The sequence below is a fragment of the Eublepharis macularius genome, chromosome 3 (genome assembly GCF_028583425.1).
Source record: "Eublepharis macularius isolate TG4126 chromosome 3, MPM_Emac_v1.0, whole genome shotgun sequence".
Classification (NCBI taxonomy): Eukaryota; Metazoa; Chordata; class Lepidosauria; order Squamata; family Eublepharidae; genus Eublepharis; species Eublepharis macularius.
The window spans coordinates 91662382-91684146 of record NC_072792.1 but is presented as its reverse complement, the minus strand read 5'-3'; the positions used below and the strand labels follow the sequence as shown (position 1 = coordinate 91684146).

Here is a 21765-nt window from a genome sequence, read left to right as displayed (position 1 = left end):
GGTCGCGGCTGCGCCGCTCCCCCCGACGCCCCCCGCCCCGCCTTCGGCGGGCCGGGGGCCCCCGGGGGTCGCGGCTGCGCCGCTCCCCCCGACGCCCCCCCGCCCCGCCTTCGGCGGGCCGGGGGCCCCCGGGGGTCGCGGCTGCGCCGCTCCCCCCGACGCCCCCCGCCCCGCCTTCGGCGGGCCGGGGGCCCCCGGGGGTCGCGGCTGCGCCGCTCCCCCCGACGCCCCCCGCCCCGCCTTCGGCGGGCCGGGGGCCCCCGGGGGTCGCGGCTGCGCCGCTCCCCCCGACGCCCCCCGCCCCGCCTTCGGCGGGCCGGGGGCCCCCGGGGGTCGCGGCTGCGCCGCTCCCCCCGACGCCCCCCGCCCCGCCTTCGGCGGGCCGGGGGCCCCCGGGGGTCGCGGCTGCGCCGCTCCCCCCGACGCCCCCCGCCCCGCCTTCGGCGGGCCGGGGGCCCCCGGGGGTCGCGGCTGCGCCGCTCCCCCCGACGCCCCCCGCCCCGCCTTCGGCGGGCCGGGGGCCCCCGGGGGTCGCGGCTGCGCCGCTCCCCCCGACGCCCCCCGCCCCGCCTTCGGCGGGCCGGGGGCCCCCGGGGGTCGCGGCTGCGCCGCTCCCCCCGACGCCCCCCGCCCCGCCTTCGGCGGGCCGGGGGCCCCCGGGGGTCGCGGCTGCGCCGCTCCCCCCGACGCCCCCCGCCCCGCCTTCGGCGGGCCGGGGGCCCCCGGGGGTCGCGGCTGCGCCGCTCCCCCCGACGCCCCCCGCCCCGCCTTCGGCGGGCCGGGGGCCCCCGGGGGTCGCGGCTGCGCCGCTCCCCCCGACGCCCCCCGCCCCGCCTTCGGCGGGCCGGGGGCCCCCGGGGGTCGCGGCTGCGCCGCTCCCCCCGACGCCCCCCCGCCCCGCCTTCGGCGGGCCGGGGGCCCCCGGGGGTCGCGGCTGCGCCGCTCCCCCCGACGCCCCCCGCCCCGCCTTCGGCGGGCCGGGGGCCCCCGGGGGTCGCGGCTGCGCCGCTCCCCCCGACGCCCCCCGCCCCGCCTTCGGCGCCGCTCCCCCCGACGCCCCCCGCCCCGCCGCTCCCCCCGACGCCCCCCGCCGCACATGCCCCCCAGTCTCTGCAGTTCAGGGGTGTGTGATTTGGAGTGATCCAAAGATTGTTTGGGGGTTCAGAGAGCTTATAGTTCCCCACTTCCTTATTCACAGCAATGCCTAAAACAATTTTTTTCCAGGCAGGCCACATAGGAGGCCTTAGGTCCAGAACCAGAAACTGGATCAGCAACAGCACATGTCCTCTTGTAGGGGACAATCTCTTGAGTTCAGATCTATGTGATTTGGAGTGACTAAAGTATTTTTCTGCTGCACCTGCCACCCCTTTTTTCTTATTGAAATGTTCTGGGGGAATCCTATTTTGAAGCTGTTTACTCAAGATCTGGGTTTTGTAGGACGACCCAGTATAGGTCCCTTTAGAGTGCTTAGTCTTATTAATATGCATGTGTATAATATGTGCCCCTGCAAATTTCATTTGGAGTGTAGCTGAAGCTGAAGTTGGTTACTTATTCCCAGTTCCTTATTCGCACTTCCTTATTCCTTATTCGTTATTCGCAAAGCCAAAGAAAAATATTGTGGGAAAACTGAAAAGCTCTACACTCCAAAATGAAGTTTGCAGGGGCACATATTATACCCCTTCATATTCACAAGACTCAGCATTCTAACTGGACCTATGCTGGGTCATCCTACAAAACCCAGATCTTGAGTAAACAGCTTCAAAATAGGATCCCCCCAGAACAATTCAATAAGAAGAAAGGGGCAGCAGCTGCAGCAGGAAAAAACTTTGGATCATCCCAAATCACACAGATCCGAACTCCAGAGACTGTCCCCCACAAGAAGACATGAGCTGGTGCTGATCCAGTCTCTGGTTCTGGACCTCAGGCATTGCATGTGGCCTGCCACCAAGCACCCAGTATTAGACATTTTTTGAATAAGCAAATGGTGAAATTATAAGCCTCCTGCAACACCAAATAATCTTTCGATCACCCCAAATCACACACCCCTGAACTCCAGAGACTGTCCCCCAAAAGAGGACATGTGCTGGTGTTGATCCAGTCTCTGGTTCTGGACCTAAGGTCTCACATGAGGCCTGCCACCAAGCATCCAGTATTAGACATCTTTTTGAATAAGGAACTGGTGAAAATATAAGCCCCCTGCAACCCCAAATAATCTTTGGATCACCCCAAATCACACAGATCTGAACTCCAGAGACTGTCCCCCGCCGCAGCTCATATGCTGTTTCTGATCCATTCTCTAGTTTTGGAGCTGAGCCCTCCTATGTGGCATGCTGGCAAGAACCTTGTATTAGTCTAATATTGCGTGCTTGGAAGCAGGCCACATGTGAGGCCTGAGGTCCAGAACCAGAGACTGGATCAGCACCAGCACATGTCCTCTTGTGGGGGACAGGCCCTGGAGTTCAGGGGTGTGTGATTTGGGGTGATCCGAAGATTATTTGGGGTTGCAGGAGGCTTATATTTTCCCCATTTCCCTATTCAAAAAAAGGTCTAATACTGGGTGCTTGGAAGCAGGGGTATGTGATTTGGGGTGATCCAAATCCCATCACCACCACTTTTCACCAGCCATGATGGGCATGGGTCCAGTGGGCACATGGTAGGTTTCACAGCATGCAGGACCCTGCCCACCTCCTCCTGGGAGAGTGGCCTGAATTGATCTAATATCAACCCTGAGGACAACCAAGGGGCCTCCAGTACATATACTGCATCAACTGTGGTGGACAGATCCCGGCGGAGTGACAAAATCTTATCCGCAAAATAGTCTCCAAAAGCCTCACAGCTTATTACCGAATTTACATTTTTATTTGTCCCATGCGTGATGGACGTTAAAGACCAAATCACTCTGAAGAGTTGTGCCGGGCGAGAACTAGTGGACGCAGTGGAAGCTGCATAGTAGTCTCTCTTTGCAGCTTTCAGTGCCATCTCATAGGCCTTCATAAACATCCTATAAAATGTTCTTGTCATTTCATCATGAAGTCGCTGCCACACTCGCTCTAGCCGTCTCAGCTCCCATTTGATTTGTTGTACCTCATCAGTATACCAAAGATTATTTGGGGTTGCAGGGGGCTTATAATTTCACCATTTCCTTATTCAAAAAAAAAAAAGTCTAATATTGGGTGCTTGGAAGCAGGCCACATGCGAGGCCTTAGGTCCAGAACCAGAGACTGGATCAGCACCAGCACATGTCCTCTTGTGGGGGATAGTCTCTGGAGTTCAGGGGTGTGTGATTTGGGGTGATCCAAAGATTATTTGGGGTTGCAGGCGGCTTATATTTTCACCAGTTCCATAGTCAATGCCATGTGTAATAATGGGTGCTTGGAAGCAGGCCACATGCGAGGCCTTAGGTCCAAAACCAGAGACTGGATCAGCACCAGCACATATCCTCTTGTGGGGGACAGTCTCTGGAGTTCAGGGGTATGTGATTTGGGGTGATCCAAAGATTATTTGGAGTTGCAGGGGGCTTATAATTTCACCATTTCCTTATTCAAAAAAAGTCTAATATTGGGTGCTTGGAAGCAGGCCACATGCGAGGCCTTAGGTCCAGAACCAGAGACTGGATCAGCACCAGCACATGTCCTCTTGTGGGGGACAGTCTCTGGAGTTCAGGGGTGTGTGATTTGGGGTGATCCAAAGATTATTTGGGGTTGCAGGGGGCTTATATTTTCACTAGTTCCATAGTCAAAGCCATGTGTAATAATCGGTGCTTGGAAGCAGGCCACATGTGAGGCCTGAGGTCCAGAACCAGAGACTGGATCAGTTCCATCACATGTCCTCTTGTGATTTGATCCAAAGATTATTTGGGGTTGCAGGGGGCTTATATTTTCACCAGTTCCTTATTCAAAGAAAGTCTAATATTGGGTGCTTGGAAGCAGGCCACATGCGAGGCCTTATGTGTGCCCCTGTGCGAATAAGGAACTGGGAATAAGTAACCAACTTCAGCTTCATTGTTAAAAGAACATTTCTTTATTAACTCCTTCACAACTGGGAGAAAACGTTATAAAATGCTTTATTTATTGGCTTTAGCTGTGGTTTTATTTTCTACACTTTAATAGTTGTTATATTTATTGTAAGACAATTTGAGCAGAATGTTAGGAAACTCAGTGTTAAGGGGATTTTTGTAATTTCAAAGTTTTTAACTATAAGCCTTCTCAGCTTCATTTCTTTTCTGGGTAATTATGGGAGTGAGGCTCAGCTGCCTACTTCCTAAATTGCCTTTTCCCCTACTTTCACTGTTTCTCTCTGGGAATTTCAAGGTAGATAAAAGATAAAGTAAAATATAAGAGGTGTTTAGAATTACAATAGGACATAGAATGCAAAATGTTTGGAGTTATGGCTTTGATGTGCTAGCATTCTCTTATCAAATCATGGATGTACCCCTTTCAAAGATAACAAGAGAAGCCAGATGGGTGCTAAAATGTCACCCTTCTAGTCTATATCACCCGCCAACTTTTTAGAAATTTCTGACTTAAGCTTGTTTGACTTTTGTAAACTATCCTGCTTTTGTAAACAATTTTCTGATGACTTTGTTTGTAAGAAGGTATAAGAATGGGTGATTTCTTTATGAGATATGCACTTTGTCATACCTCTCTGGAGTGCATCAGTCTGAGTCTTTTCTCCAATACACTTTTTCCTTACTTTTGTCAACACTTGCTTCCTTGGTTTAGTTGAGATCTAGTGGCTTGGGTAAGGGGACTCCTGCTATTGCGATTTGGGAGCTCCCCTCACGCTGAGCATAAATTTCTAGGATAGGAGATAAACTAGGAAGGAAAAGAGGGTTGGCCATTTTCATGAGATACTCATCCAATGAGACCAGGGCAGAGTCGCTCTGCAAGGGGCGAAAAACTGTGCGTCAGTGCTGGTGTGCTGTTTTAGTTTCGTTTCTCTGCAATCACAGAAATGTAGCTAAATTGTCAGTCTGCCTCTTACGTGCTTTCCAGTATTCCAGAAAGTATGAAACAGACTCTGGCTGAGGTGCACGAATGAATGAAGGCACCCTCTCTACTCCATGAGTGTTAAGTTTCGTTTTCTCTGAAATTGCTGCTGGAACGGGTGGAGCATCTGAAAGACGTGGCTGCTCAGGAACTGAGCGTTTTCATCAAACGACAAGGGGAAAAGGTAAGACGTTTTGTGCTACATAATCAAGTGGTTCTCAAGTATCCCTAGGATGGAAGGGACGAACCTAGAGTAGGGGAAATAAGAAAGGGGACAGGCCTTTCCCAATCAGCTAAGACCCGGATGCCCCAAGCTCAGAAACAACTGCAGCTTTCTGAAGGTGCCAGGCAGATCTAGTAATGGTGTTCAAAATACAACAGAGGAGGACAGAGAGCTTATTTCTGGTAAGGACCAGCCTCAGTACAAAGGTAAGTGTGGGTGGAGGATCCTCTGCTAAACAGGCAGTTGTGTGTGATGCATACATCAGTTAAATAAACATCTCTCTTTGCCTGACGTTGCTTTTACATTTTGACTGTAAGCAGCTAAAGATTTGGAGCTGGCAGGAGGAGTTGTAGACTGGATCAAAAGGTTTAAACAGAATAAAAACCTAACTATATGTTAATTTTATTTTAGTACTAATTTAAGACTTTTTTAAAAAAATCCAAGCCCCTTATTCATGTGAATTTCTGCCATTTTACTGATGTGATTATGATTTTATTTGGTATTGATGTTTATTATACGCCAGTTGGGCTTTTAAATGCAGCTGATAGCATTTCTAAATAAATACATTATTTTATAAACCTTCATTAAGTAATATCATTTAAATACTTACCCATTTTACAAATATGGAACAATGGATAGTAGAGCCAGTTGAGTGAAATAGGTAAGTTGCGTACATGAGCCATTTCTTAACAAGTTCCGTTTTCCAGAAGACCATGACATGAACTTACATAATAGACACAAGGGAAAATTGTCCCAGTTCTTATAAGTTATTTAGGTGTTTGTATGTTTTACTTGTTTAAAAAATCGAGAAATCTTACATGCTTATTTCAATGAATAAACTTCCTTCTAGAATTGCCAATTCCTGCTTAGTCAATTCTTGGTGATTTGGATGGGCAGAATTTGTCCGTAGTTTCTGATGCTTCCTTTTCTTCCAGATCTCTGAGGTCTGAAGATCAGTTGTAATTCTGGGAGATATCCAGACACCACCTGGAGATAAGAAGCTCTCCATCCTAACTAGCATTTTCTGTTCTTTAGCATCTGTTTTGTTTTGATTTTTCGCTCCAAATAATGTCCATGTATTTTCTTTTAAGTTCAAATACAGTTATAATACAATTATTATCATGTAAGGTTTTACAGTAAACTATTTGGCATTATAACATGATAATAATATTTGATTTATATACTGCCCTTCAGAGCAGTTTACAAAGTTTGTTATTATTATACTCACAACAATCACCCTGTGTGGTGGGTGAGGCTGAGAGAGCTCCGAGAAGCTGTGAGTGACCCAAGGTCACCCAGCTGGCTTCAGGCGGAGGAGTGGGTATGGGGAATCAAACTCAGTTCTCCAGATTAGAGTTGTGCCACTCTTAACCACTACACCAAACTGGGAGTTACCACTTAAAATACTAAATATAAGGAATACTAAATGGCAGTTTTGTGTCATCCTATTCTTGTACTGCAAACAATGTGACATCCAACTCAGAACAAATTAAAATTTGAATAGTCTTCGAGAAACATAAAGTATAAGAGTCTCAACGTTTGGAAGCTGTCTGTGCACTTACTGGAATAAATAACTTGTATCCTTGATTGTGCTTGTGATTGAACACCACGTGAGGGTGGGGTTATGACATGGGCCAATTTGGGGAAGGGGGCTTCCAACCATATTTGTGGCTTTGTTCAGCATCTCAACCGTAGTTTGCTCTTTCCAAAGAGGTTGCCTCCAGAGTCTCTTAGAAAACAGCATGCAAACAAAAATAACACAAATATATTTCTGATTTTTAAAAAATAATTTTCTTGTGGCCTAACATACTGATTTTAATTCTAGGAAAATATTTTGATGCTTAGAGAGCAAAATGTCCATCAGTACTGGAAAGAAAAACAGCCTGTTTCCACAGAAGCAAAACAGCAGTCAGGTACTGGTATATAGCATATCCGAAATTATATCAGAAGATGACAAAATATATATCTGGAAATATACAAGAGTACATCTGTGAGGACAAGTAAGGAAGACACAGGCTTTCCAGTTATAACTGAAACAAATTGTGTAGTTTATTGAGAGAAAAGGTACAAAGCTATAGAGAAAGATAAGAAAATACTGCAGACATGGCGGTGAGATGACTGAATGAATGTATATATGCACATGCATGTGTTGGAAGGCAAAGCAAATGATTATTTGGTACCGAAAGAATAAGGACACATGGTTACACAGACATACAACTGATTTAGGGGGCTTCCAAACATTTTTTTCCCTTGTTGGTTCTTGCCCCATTCTGCTTTGATTTGTCCCCTGATTTTTGCATACATTTCTATTTGTTTTCAATATTTTTTAATTTGTAAGGAGCAGGCCCTATTTCACCATGCTTAAAATAAAAACTTTGGTTCAGGCTTCATGCCTGCAAGAGATCTTTCTAGGCCTGTTTACTGAGAGGCACAACCACTGATAATTAATTGCACCTGCATTCCTATCTCTCCTGAGAAAGTGGCCTTGAGAAGCTCAGTGCCTAGCGTTGCTCTCAGGGCCAAGCTACAAGTGACTTGAACGGCAAGTGGATCGAGTGGAGGGCAAGTGAACAGGGAGAAATACACTTGCCGTTCAAGTGTCATTCGTCACTTGTAGCTTGGCCCTCAGCTCTAGCCCTACTCCCTAAACTTTCACACTTACGTAATGGCCAATTAAGTAATGAGTCCTGATTGGTTTTTAGAGTGGGCTGATGGCCCCCACCACTGAAGAAGCCTCTCTGTTACTAAGCAGTTTATCTCCACTTTACCATTCCTCTACTCTACCATTACCATTCTACTACTCCTATGGGACCAGCTATGCTACCTTGTACACACTATGGAAGAGGAGAGCGTTTAGCTCCATGCCAACTCCAGGATGCCTAGAGTGAGCTGGCATGGATGGACTTTGGTAAGAGCAACCTGCCTAGGAACCAACTCAGATAGTCAGCAAGTAGTATTTTAGCTAGTTAGAACATAGATAGAATCAGCAAGCTGTTATTTTTTGCCTTGCCTAAATGTCTTTATGAGCAGTTTCGGCTTTCGGCTTATATGAAAGAGAATCCTCTTTCGGCTTTCTGCTTTCGGCTTTAGCCGAAAATTTTTGGCTTGCACACCCCTAGTGTGGGTGCATGCTTTACCCATTGGGACCAGTAGCAGCTCCACAGGCCCATTTCAGATCAGGAAATAATGATTTGCCTGTCTAAAGATTACTGTCAAAGGAGGTGCAGTTTTGCCCTGATCCCATCCACTTTTTGTTGTATGACTGGGAGATTTTCAGTTTGTTAGCTCAGGGTCAAATGACATACTGTGATTTGGGTTCCCCCAGCCTCTTGGACTGACATCAGGTGCAAGAGAACTCATCTCTCAAGTGGGGAGGGGCTGATTTGAGACCATTGTGTGAGGGAGAAGGGGCATTAGCCTTTCTCGCCAACCACCTTTTCCCAGGCTTGTAGCCTAGGGCCACTTTGTGCCCCATTGGGATGATGCATGCTTAGCCCATCATTCCCCTTGGGGCCGTTTTAGGTCTGGGTATTGGCATGAGGTAGAAGGTTGAAATCCCTTATTTTCTCATGCAGCAGTCCTGATCCACACTTGAGAAATGAGTTCACTCACATCTGATGCCTAACTGTTCAGATGAAGTCATGTTGCAGGAACTTAAACACTACATGTTACAAATTGTACAATGCAGTTTGACCGTCACACTCACTCATGTGCTCTCTCTGGTATAAAGCAATTTAACATGAATCATACTGGGTGGATATGCATGTCTGAATTCATCCAAAGTGTTTTAATATTCACTGTTTTCACAAAGCAGAACACCCAGACAACTAGTTATCATCATGAACACATCAATATCTTTTTTTTTGCTAACATTGAATGGATGGGTGAGATTCAAGATTGATGACAGCCATTTTGTGAGTTATCTTTTTTTCCAGAAAGAAGCAAGTGCCTTGTGCAGCCAGTATGAGGAGAAAGTTCGCCCGTGCATTGACCTCATTGATTCTCTGAGGGCCCTGGGAGTGGAACGGGACCTGGGATTGCCCGCAATTGCCGTGATTGGAGACCAGAGCTCTGGGAAAAGCTCAGTTCTGGAAGCGCTGTCTGGAGTGTCTCTTCCTAGAGGCAGTGGTAAGAATTCCCTCTTAGCTTTTCCTCTGTGAAATGTCTAACATCTCTATGGGTGCAATAAGGGCAGCGGTGCTCTTTTCTGCCTTTGAAAGATATCAAGGATAGCTGTGATCTAGCTGGACTGTGTTGCCAAGTAGGCCCCCTCCCCTGCTTTGAAGCCTGCTATGAACTGTGCTAGAGTTTCCTGCGTTGCTGTTTTACTGCTGCACCAAAGACTGCTTTGCACGTGTGTGCTCCGATACACGTGTCAGTTTCCTGCCTGCGTGCCAATTACCCTGCTGCTGCAATAGACTGTGTAGTTTACTGACTCCATGTTGGATAACTGCACAAAGGACTCTCTTTCTGGGCAGCCCTGCCCTGACCTGTATCTGGAATTCCCAGTGTGTGTTTGGACTCTGTTACAAGTGTTCCCCCGTGCCTGCTTTGCCATCTGCCACGGACCGTGCCTGTTCCCTGCTTTGGACTGTGTTTTAAAGTGTTGCTCCGCTGCCTCCATGGAAGCCTGCCTCATATGGGCCCAAGCCGCTGCTAGCAGCTGGGCGCCTGCCGGGGAAACCTCCAGCGAGCCTGGCTAGGCGCTCCCTGGTCAGTTCCCGCCTGGAGCCTCCCGTGAGCCGGTCGCCGAGCTTGCCCTCGCTACCGGGCAGCCTGCTATCCAGCCCCAGCTATGCCCAGCCGGCATCCATGTTCTCAGGCAGCCAGAAGACCCTGGGAAGAAGACTGCTTTGAGAAGCCATTTCGGCGAAGCGGGCACACCACGTCCGCAGCGAGAGCCCCTCGCCCCGCTCTGCATATCTTAGGAGCCGCCCCGGAGAAGGAACTAAGTGCCGACCATCCCAAGCACCTAAAGAATGCATCTCAAAGGAACCTCCGCATTCCAAAGCTGATGACATCAGGACAAGCCCTGTCCGCTGGAACATCCTTTCAGCCCACTTGGATTTCCCCCTCCCTCCTTTGTCCCCTCTTCCTGAGGTGTCACTTATCACAATCTGATTACCAAAGTGGCCCATCCAAGCCATTCAGTAGCCCATTAGACCCTTTGTTTTAATCTGTGAGAACCACCAAGTACAGCACCAGCCCCAGGGTACGTTTTGGGGTATTTAAGCTGGTCTCCCAGACCACTCGGTGCCTCGGCCATTCCCTATCCAGACCTCCTTGCTGTCCGTCTGTGGTCCCAGTGCTGGCATTGGGCCACCCTCGCTGTTGTGTCTCTGCTTCGCTCCAGGATTGTGAGTATTCCCCTTACCATCGTTGGGAACCAGCTAATGCGAACGTCTCTGTATTTCCTACTCTGTATTTCTTAGACCTTGTATGTTCTTTGTATGATTGTGCAAGCTAGGCTTACGCTACACTCAATACACGTGTTTGGACCTTACTCCTTGTCTGCCTCTTTTTCACTAGAGTGTCTGGGATCGGGACCTCCGTAAACATAGGTTATGATCCTCGCTTAATATTAATAGTTACAGACTGCTACAGCTAATTCCCCATTATAATAAAGAGCAGTTCTGGTAACAGTTTACTGGTGGAGAATATGCGGGCATAACCCAGTTCGTGTGAATACACGCGAGTCGACACGCGTGTCTTCAGCGAACTGACTTAGAGGAAAATTTTCCAGACCTCAGTGTAAAGAGCGCAATTTAGCTCAGGGAATTAAAAGTGTGAGTGTGTGTGGCTCTAGCGAGCATTTCTATCTTGTGGGTTGGCTTTTCCCCCATTTCCTCCTTCAGCCAGCTTTGGACTACTTGCCTTTTGTGGTGCACCGCGAGGCCCTCCAGCCGTTATAACCGGTGTACTGTGGGTGAGGACCTCTGAACTGGTGAAGTTCCTGGCCACCTTCCGGGCCGCCTAAACGCGTCTATGTGGGTGGGATCCCAGAAGTAGGCTCTATAGATTTATATATACCTCCTGAAGCAGCACATATAAAATTCTTTTCCGCCCTCCCCCGTCTCTCCTAAGTCCGTCCAAACCCCGTTCCTGCCAGCACTTAGGCTTCAATCCCCGCTCCGGAGGAAACGTGAAGGGATCGTTAGTCCGTTTGGTTAGTTAGCTTTGGGAATCTAAAGCCAGGTTCCTGAAACCCCGCGGCAGCCGGCCGCACCGTGCTTGAGAGTTTTAAGGTAGACTCTTGGGCGCCTTTCCGCTTGCGAGTTTTAAGTCAGACTCGTGGGCGCACCTCGCTTGGGAGTCAGTGGGACTCTTGGGCACACTTTTGCTTGGGAGTTGTTAGAACTCTTGAGCGCTTTTTCCGCTTGGGAGTACAGTAAATTTACTCCTGGGCACTTTCGCTTGGGGACGTGCAGAGGCAGTCCTTGAGCGCTGTAGTCTTTTGGTCTTGGCTTGGAGACAGTTTAACCGTTTGTCTCTGAGCACGAGACCTGGGGACTTTTTGAGTACAGTTCTTGGGTAGAGAGCTTGAGAGCATTTGCAGCTTCTGAGCAGAGGCTTGGGAGACCCCTTTAGTAGCAGTTCCTGAGCAGAGGCTTGGGGACACTTTTTGGTTTTCCGAGTATAGGCTTGGGAACCCTTTTTCTTTGGTTTTCTGAGCCCAGAGGCTTGGGAGACCCCTGAGCTTTGGCTTCTGAGCAGAGGCTTGGGAGCACTGAGCGTTTTTGGTTCTTGGGCTTAGAGAGCTTGAGAGCACCCTCTGAGCCAGTAAACTTTTCCTGGTCCCGTGGCTTGTAGGCAAGCTTGAAACGGGAATAGGAATTTTCCCCTCTCCCCCAGAGGAGAAGGATTGAGCGTAGGACCCTAAAAATACCCTTGTGAACCTAAAAGTAGGACCTTAAAACCCCCTGGTAAAAACCCTTGAGGACCTGAGGGAAGGATAAACCTCCCGAAAGGGACATAGAGAGGAAGAAGTTGTTAAAACCCTTGAGCAGCTTTAATCGCCCCACCCCTGGTGTCGCTGATCTACTCTTTAACCTCCCCCGAGATCAGCCTTAAACTAAAAAGTAAAAATGTACCGGGCAGCCCCCACCATGCCCCGCCTGGAGAAGTGGCTAGTTAAGAAAGGAGATTGCCCTTGGGAAGCAGGTTCCTTCAAGGGACCCGACCCGCTCCAGATAGTCAGAAGTGCCTTCCAAGATTTTTGTGAGAAAGAGAAACCCAAGTCGAGCAAAAAGGACAGATACGGAGCTTGGGCACTTTTTACTGCCTTACAGGACAGCGTGTCCCTGATAAATAAATTACATATTGCGCAGGAAGATAGTGAGCAGGAGATAGAGAGGCTCAGATTAGCCCAAGACAAAGAAAGGAAGGAGCTAGAGGAAAAAGCAAAGAGAGAACAGGATGCCCTGCACCTAGAAATCCAGAGTCTCAGGGCCAAACTAGTCGAACAGGAGAGAGACCATGAGGAAAAAGCAGTTGAGTGGCGCGCTGAACGCGTCAATTTCATATTGGAGAAACAAGGATTAACTACCGCCCTTCAGGACGCCCAGCACAAGGCTGAGGCGGCCATCGCTCGTGCCGACATGGCTGAGCATGCAGTAATCGAGGGACAGGAAAGAATCGCTAAGCTAACCCATGCCGCCCAGTTCATGGCAGAGCACAACCACTCCAAGGTAACCTCCGCTGATCATTCCGCTTGTAAGAGGGAGCTAGAGGCCCTAAAGCAGCACCTGGGAATGCAGCAGGCCGTAATTTCCTCCGTGCATCCCGCAGCCCTCTTGGCCCTCCCCGAAGGTAGTACCGACAACTGGTCACCCCCTTCGCCCCAGTCTGCGGAAGCCCCACAGCCCCTCCACCCAATAGCCACCAAGGAAATTGTATCCATGGACGAGGATGGCAGGAAAACAGACCGGGTCGTTAAGGAAACCCGCAATTTGAGGCCCGATGAGCTCCAAGCCATAGCAGATCGCATGGGACCCCTAAACCGAGACACGGCTATCCAGTGGTTCACCCATGTGACCACCTCCCAGCCCTCCGCTAGCGGTTCCGATGTGGCCCAGCTGGCCCGCCAATGCGCTGCCCCTGAAATAGTCTCGGCCCTGAATGCCTATATCTCTAACCGAAGGTTAGCCACCCGCAGCCAGTATGGAGCAATTAAAGAGATCTGTGCATTCCTGTGGCCCACCAAGAGCTTGAAAGCCCTGTACATTGCAGAGTCTCAAAAACCCGGAGAGGACCCAGAGGCATATTTAGCTAGGAAACAGCTTCTTGCAGAGCTAGCAGATGAAGTAGATTTAGATGCAAGCGATGTACCCGACTTTGACAAGTTAGAATTCAGGAGAGCAGTCTTAGATGGACTCAACAGCACCACGCGCCTGGCCCTGGCAGGAGTAGAACCCGGGAGCATCTCATGGGGAGACCTGGAAGCTCGCATCAGGAGCATTGCTGGCCTGTTGCGAGAAACCGGCGCCATCCGCCATGTGAAGTCCCCGGCCTCCCATAGGAAAGAGAGTGAGCCCATCAACACAGTCACGTATGCCAACCATGGTCCCCACTCCCAATATCGGCCCCAAGGGCATAGCTCGTACTCGGAGCCTAGAGGTGGCATCTTGCGTGGGAGAAGTGGTAGCTTCACTCGGGGCCGCAGCCAAAGGGACTCTCATCCAGGAGTAACCTTTGCGCCCACCCCCAGTCGCTACCCTTCCTCCCCACAGGGACCCTCTGAGCCCTGGAGACCTGCGCTGCCCTCGGCGCCCCCGCCCCCTCGGGCACCTCACCCCTACAATCACCAGGTCTACCCTCCCCCAAGTCAGGCTGACTCCTGGAGACCGCAGCCAAAGGACCATGAGGAGCCCTCTGACATAGGAGAACCGCCACCAGCTGGGAACCCCTTTTTCCAATAGGGATGCCCGGGGGTCACACGTGCTTCTCCCCACTTAACTGCCCGTGGGAGAAAACCAAAGGTTGAGGCTAGCCTTCGACCTCCGGGAACTAAAAATAGCTTGGAACTTAAAAGAGAGAAGGAAAGATTCCAAAGGGTGATTCGAACCCAGAACCCAGCACCAACTTTGCCAGACACCTCTAAAGGAAATCTGGCAGAGCTGCAAAATAAAATCCATGAACTCATAAGTGTAAATAGGGAACAGAATTTAAAAATAAATGAGCTTAATAAAGAGAATGAGGAATTAAAAGAAAAATTAAATGCTTGCACAATAGAGAAAGAGCAGCTCTACAATAAATTCCTTAACATGCAGACTTTGCTGGAGAACCAGAATAATGAAACTGCCACTTTAAAAACCCTGATGCAAAATCTCCTGGAATCCCAGAGACTCACTGAGGCCAGATTAAAGACTTTAGAGGAACAATCAGTGATTGAATCAGCACCCCGCCCCGCCAAAGGCAGTGAAACATGTGGCCAGTCACCTTTGCCTCCAATTTCTGCCTCAGCCCCCATGCCCAAGAAGCCAGAATTCACTTTAGCCTCTGAGCATGTGCAGAGTTTAAAAGTCATTCCCCAAGAAATTGTCTTGGCTCCCATAGACTGCCCCCAGCCAAGCTATACACAGCCCACCGTGACTGTGCCCTCTTGCAATGACCCTGAAAACCAAACAGACGAGAGTAAAAATGCAATTCCTTTAAAAGATTTAAAATGCTTTGAAAATCCAGTGCTTGCAACTTCACACCAAATAGCTTTCTGTCAGCCTTCCCTGACTAACACCCCTGAAGAAAACCTTATGTTGTGCCTGTGTGGTTTAGTAGTGCTTGAGCTAATTCAAAGACATTTGTGTATCTGTTTCCACGTTTTAAAATGCTCAAGCCCAAAACTTAATGAAAAGGTAGAGCCTCCAGCAGTAAGTGCAGTCAGGAATGTAATAATGCAAGTGAGCAAATTCCAGAAAGAATCCCAGTTGCTAGCAGCGTCTGAAACAAACTGTTCCCACTCAGCACTACACCCCCACCCCTCATTGAAGTGGAAAAACTGGCCAGACCAGGATTCTGACCTCCTCCCAGTTCTTCCTTTTGTCCTCTCCCAGGCTGAAGTAAGCCCAAATAAATGTTCTCACTGGTTCCCACTAAGAATTTGGAAGGGATTGGAACCAGGAGTGGAAAAGCCACCTTAAGGAGACTTGAGTTCAAGTCCCTGCAGCCCCCGTCCCTTTTCGTTGTGTAGTCTTAACTATATGTGTGTGTGAACCTGAAGCCCAATTCCCTTTTGAATTTAGATGTAAAAGGCCAACTTAGCTTCCTATAATCATGTAAAAGGCCAACTTGGCTTCATATAATCATTTAGTGTTTTTGTTATTTCTTTTCCAGTTCTATTCTTTAACTTCATTAGGCGGGCCCCACAGTTGGGACCCTGAGTATAGGGGGAACACGGCAACCAAAGCCAAATAGGACCACCACCGAAAGTGATTCTTAATTGGATTTTAAGCCGCATGTTCGGAAAAAAATTGCACAGGCAAAAGAGATTTGCTGTGTGGAAGTGGTTGGAGAGGCTTTAGCCCAAGAGTGAATGCATTTCCAATATTGGAGACACACCAATAAAGGTGATCTCTGTATTTGAAAACATTTCACCCACCGTGCTGGTGAAGATCCCGCATCTACGTAGATTCGGGGTCTCACCTGCCAGACCCACGCTTTCGCATGATGGTCGGCTTTGGCTTTGAGGGCCGTGCCTCCCCTGGAAAAGGATCCCCAAATAGCCCAACATCCCTCTTTTACTAATGTTCATACCCGTCATGGTGAGTTGCTATACGGCGCCACCATCCAGTACGCTTTAGTGCAAAAGTAAAAGACCCGCCAGTATTTTGTAAATATGTTAACTCTGGAATGTGTTATTGGGGTGCGTTCGCCACGCACAAGGGGCAGCGTACCTCATTTACATAGCCAGAATCCCCTGCGCCAAGATGACCCTCGAACAACCCAGACCCAGTGGCGCCGGCAGATCTCGGCCGCCTCCGCCGCTTTTCGATAAACGCCGCCGAGCACCCTCGGCTCCACTTCGGCCCTTTCCGCCAGCAGCCGCCCGCCCCACGTAATCTTTTCCCTTGCCCGTGCCGTACAAGGGAAAAGAAGGGGGGGAGACATATTGAAGTTTTAATGAAGCCCTGCCAGGCCTTCCAAGTGAGGGCAACCTGAAAGTACCCCACACCCGTGTGCTTTTGCTTTGTGTGTTTCTTTCTTTTAACATGAAAATGGGGCCTCCCGAGGGAGTCCCCCCCAAAAATTGGTTGTCCTGCAAACATATGACGAAGGCCTATTTTTGAAAAATTAAAGCGAGGGCCCCCGTCTGCAGCAACCCTTATAGTTGCTGGATACCGCTCTCTAGTTTTTTTTCCTTTCAAAACGGCAAGGCCAGGCCGAGCCGGACCGATAGCTCTCAGCCCGCAAAATAAAAGCAGCCCGCCACCGAGCAAGGGGCACCTGAAGGCCACATAGTCTAGGCACCCAGGGACCCCTGGGGTGAGTTTGCATAATCCCGCCTAACATTCAGCCGACCCTTGCCCGACGCAAAGACGTCTCCCCTGAAATATACACGCTTTAGAAAGAAACCTTCGCACAGGAGTTCCCCAGAGCAACAAGCTGGAAGGCTCGCTTAGTGCTCCGGGACTTCTCGTTCGAGCCCCAATCAGTAAGAGTGCTGGCAGGAAATACACCCTCCCTTTTCCCCCATTCCACTTCATTTATTTTGCTGCAACCAACTCAGGGAACCTGTACTTATATCCGCAGGTCTCCCCAGGATATTTTCACCACAAAAGGAAAAAGAAGGCCAGGAGATGAGGCACCTGGCTACTCTGTGTTTGCTCGTACTGGCAGGCACCCTAATAGAGGGACGCCCGTCCAAATTAATGCCCTACCCCCACTGGAGATGTATCAATACACTAGCAGGGAATGAAATGATGGTCTGCAAGGTTGTGCAGCAGAGCAATATGACCACCCCCACGGATCGCACTAACTTCCGCAGTTGCGAAGAGCAGTGGATCCGACCCCCAGAGCTTGTTATTTTATGTGTGGGAGTCAAAACTCTGTCCCAAGAATTAGTATGTTACTCGCCTACTGATACAGTTTCACCACTTGCTCCGATTCCTTGTATGTTTCTTCCCCGTATCAGGCCAGCCCCCACCGCAGTCCCGGTGGTAGACAAATATACCACCCCTGCCAACTTCGAAACCTCGCCAGTTGTCACTGAGGCTTTCGGACCATACTGTGAAGTTATTTTAGTGTCGGCCGCAGTATGGAAGGCAGGAGACCCCTTTAGAATGACCATCCTACTAGGCACTACTACCACTGAATCTGCATCAGTCACTGTCATGCCCCCTTCAGGCACAGCTCTCTCCTTTGCTATAGAACGCTGGGAGAACCTGACCTGGATTGTAAAGGAGGAAGATTTAGCCAAACACGGCCCACCCGATTGGATACTGGTTCAACAGACGCCCGAATGCCAAACCAAGCCCCTAGTAGAGAAATTTCACCGGCTTGGGCTGCTCTTTGTAAATTTGACTCATGAACCAGGCAATTATTCCCTGCTGATCCGGACCCAGGAGACCCACACCATCCAAATTGACCCTTTGATTGCTAGCAATGAACAATTAAGCCAAGGCGGCACGCATATAGTGGGCTCCCATGTTTTGAAAACTGACATTCGAGAGAGAGTTCTAGTCCGCCCGCAAATGTCTTTAAAAGAGATCCGCATCGACTTAGCTGAGCTAAATATAACCCAGAGGCTGCCGCAGTGCGCTCCCTATCTGGAGGCCGGTAGCAAGGGTTGGAATGCATGGCTACAACTGTGGATCGATCCCTCTCCTTCTCTCTCGCGTGCCAGACGAAGCATTGCCGACTGGACTGCTCCTGCAGCCGGAGGCTTAGCAATCATGGATTCGGTCAATATTGAGACTCTCGCTAATAAGTTTGCCCATGTCACGACTAGCATCTCCGACTTAGGTAAACCGGTGGTGCAGTCCCTAAATTCCATTTCGAATGGGCAACACGAGATCAGCTCCATTTTAGTTAACTGGGAGAGTCAAATTGAAAGAGATTTTTCTCTGCTGCTAAAAGGGACACAGTCTTTTGAACGCAACGTGTCAATAGCTATGGCATGTATGCAAGCCCAACAATTAAATCAGGCTGTGGCCATGGGGCTAATTCGGCAAGCCACGGACGGGCATTTGCCCCTGGAAATTAAAAGATTGATTATGCCCAAATTGTCACCCATAGAACTGGAGCTTGAATCCTGGTGGTCTCTCGTAAATTCCTCATTCTCACCGACCACCCAGGAGCTTAAATTATTTTTATTAACGGCCAGTGCGCACGAGTCATTCCACGTGTATCCAGTCGTGCCTCTGGGACTCCAAGTCAGCGACACCGAAGTCCTCTACGCTCGCCACCCCGACCATTGGGCCCGCTTCACCCCGACCGGATGGCAGCTCGTCAGCCTCCAAGGGTGCCAGCATCGAGACCAGACCGGCTTCATTTGCCAAGACCAAGCCTTTGCACCACATCATCCCTGTGTAGCCCCGCAAGTTGACGCCCTCAATGAGTGCCCTTTCGAGGTCGTCCAGGAGAACAGCTCCGCCGTGGTCTACATTGGGAAAGGATGTGCCTGCGTGCGAACGGCTTGCGACTTTGTGATCCTGAACTCGTTCCAGCTCAAGCCCGTGATCCCGGGAGTCAACCGCTGCTTCTGCAACCTGTCTTCGGTGGCAGCCTGCGACTTCACCTACACGGTACCGGTCTGGACCCAAGAAGAGATCCTGGTGGCACCCTCTATCTATCGTTATGTGAAGCCAGTTTCCCTTGGCATCGGTCTGGAGCTAATCCACGAGCTCCTGGCCCACCCGCAGCTCCACCGCACCCTCCAGAGCATCCAGAGGGACGGGGATACTACTGCTTTGGTTGTGTCCCACAACGGGAAGGAGATTTTGGATCTTGTCCAGCGGATTAAGACCACTGGTGAGCACTCGTGGTGGGAGACCCTCTTTGGCTGGAGCCCCACTGCCACTGGAATTTACAATTTGGCTTTGCACCCGATCATTGTGATTTTGGCCTTTCAAGTTTTATTATGTGCCTCATTACTTTATTTGGGCTGTTGGAGCCGCCGACAGCTCCAGCAACTCCAACTATCCTACCGTCTGGACCATTACAATCCAGACCCACTCTTGCCCTAATGGTGATTCTTGGCGCCCTCCTTTAACCCTTGTTTGTTTTATTGCTTGTGCCGGTATGAACTATGATTATGTTTATTATGTGTATGAATCCTGCACCGGCCCCATGGACGCTCTGCTGCCGGACACCGCTCCGAGGCCCTCTTGTGGACTAGGGGGGACCTATTACTCTGCCTCCCAGCCCACGGCCCGTCTCCAAACGACCGCCAGCGGCACTACCTCCATGAGGACTGGAACTGTGTGCCTGAAGCCCTTCTCGCCGCCTGCCGACCCTGCTCTGCGGATTGACACAGACAGCAAGGGGGGGTGGAAGTGTGTTTTGGAGCACACGAACTGAGCTTGCTTGTTCTTGTAAATATGCAACCCAGTCCAGCAGCTGTACTGCGGACTGAGCCGTCTGTGATCTTTGTTGCCCTATTGTTTTATGAATTTCTTTGCATTGCTTCCTATGAATTTTAACTCCCATGAATTTAGCCCCGAACTAGTCCCTCTCTCTATCTATTGCAAGTGCGCCCATGAACTTTATCCCTATGAATTTGATTTTAACCTTGAATTGCCTTCTTAACCCGACTCCCTCCGCCGAGGCAGTTCTAGTCTATGAATTTGATTTTAATCCAGCCATATTGAATCGGTCTTTTAATTGCAGAGTTTATTTTTCTGACCCCCTATGAGCCCTTCCGCCGCTTACCCCTCATGAATTGTTTCCACGCACTTGCTTTTATTCTTGCTGCTTTTGACTTCATGAACTATTGCTTTTAATCACATATATGTATCTATGATTTTAACCATTTATGAATTAGCCTACCCTCAATGAATTATGCCCTGCTTGCACATTCCACTTTACCTTGTATGAATTGCTTTTAATTGTCCCTGCTTTTAATCCTATGTATCTATTTATGATTTTAACTATCCATGAATTGATCCATGTATATTAATTGCTCCTGGTTTTTAGTACTTTTAACCCATCATGAATTCCGTATGAATTACCCTCATCCATGAATTAATCAATGTACACAATTATGAATTATTGCTATTTATATGCATGAATTGCTCATTGCTGCCTATTACTATGAATTACTATTGCTATGAATTATTACTATTTATTCTGACGGTTGCACTTAGCACACCCCCTAGTGTGAACCCAGAGACCTGCAGCCCATTGGCTGATCTAAATTGCACTTATTCGGTTAGGTGGTTCTCCAAACTAAATTTTTGAAGTGACGCCTCCCCCTCCTTCCCTTCCCACTCCTTCTTCGCTCGAAGCTCGACCACCGGACATTGCTGACCACCTCGCCTTTGAAGTCAAGTTCGGAGACCCGCGCGCCTGACGTCCCGGGGTCTCCGAGGGGGGGAATTGTTGCCAAGTAGGCCCCCTCCCCTGCTTTGAAGCCTGCTATGAACTGTGCTAGAGTTTCCTGCGTTGCTGTTTTACTGCTGCACCAAAGACTGCTTTGCACGTGTGTGCTCCGATACACGTGTCAGTTTCCTGCCTGCGTGCCAATTACCCTGCTGCTGCAATAGACTGTGTAGTTTACTGACTCCATGTTGGATAACTGCACAAAGGACTCTCTTTCTGGGCAGCCCTGCCCTGACCTGTATCTGGAATTCCCAGTGTGTGTTTGGACTCTGTTACAAGTGTTCCCCCGTGCCTGCTTTGCCATCTGCCACGGACCGTGCCTGTTCCCTGCTTTGGACTGTGTTTTAAAGTGTTGCTCCGCTGCCTCCATGGAAGCCTGCCTCATATGGGCCCAAGCCGCTGCTAGCAGCTGGGCGCCTGCCGGGGAAACCTCCAGCGAGCCTGGCTAGGCGCTCCCTGGTCAGTTCCCGCCTGGAGCCTCCCGTGAGCCGGTCGCCGAGCTTGCCCTCGCTACCGGGCAGCCTGCTATCCAGCCCCAGCTATGCCCAGCCGGCATCCATGTTCTCAGGCAGCCAGAAGACCCTGGGAAGAAGACTGCTTTGAGAAGCCATTTCGGCGAAGCGGGCACACCACGTCCGCAGCGAGAGCCCCTCGCCCCGCTCTGCATATCTTAGGAGCCGCCCCGGAGAAGGAACTAAGTGCCGACCATCCCAAGCACCTAAAGAATGCATCTCAAAGGAACCTCCGCATTCCAAAGCTGATGACATCAGGACAAGCCCTGTCCGCTGGAACATCCTTTCAGCCCACTTGGATTTCCCCCTCCCTCCTTTGTCCCCTCTTCCTGAGGTGTCACTTATCACAATCTGATTACCAAAGTGGCCCATCCAAGCCATTCAGTAGCCCATTAGACCCTTTGTTTTAATCTGTGAGAACCACCAAGTACAGCACCAGCCCCAGGGTACGTTTTGGGGTATTTAAGCTGGTCTCCCAGACCACTCGGTGCCTCGGCCATTCCCTATC

The 21765-nt window shown here is 49.9% G+C and overlaps 1 protein-coding gene across 2 annotated transcripts in view; it reads left to right on the top strand.

The window, feature by feature from the left end:
- Nucleotides 1–4938: 4938 nt before the first annotated feature.
- The window catches only part of LOC129326745 (interferon-induced GTP-binding protein Mx1-like), a 41656-nt gene continuing 24829 nt past the window's right edge, over nt 4939–21765 (top strand). Inside the window, exons 1-3 of one of the 2 annotated variants that reach the window (XM_054975056.1) lie at nt 4939–5172; nt 7037–7124; nt 9151–9339. In XM_054975056.1, coding sequence (XP_054831031.1) covers nt 7049–7124; nt 9151–9339 — 265 coding nt within the window. In that variant the 5' untranslated portion in view covers nt 4939–5172; nt 7037–7048. Of the gene's footprint in view, nt 5173–7036; nt 7125–9146; nt 9340–21765 lie in introns of both variants that reach the window. The other variant, XM_054975057.1, reaches the window with a different exon arrangement.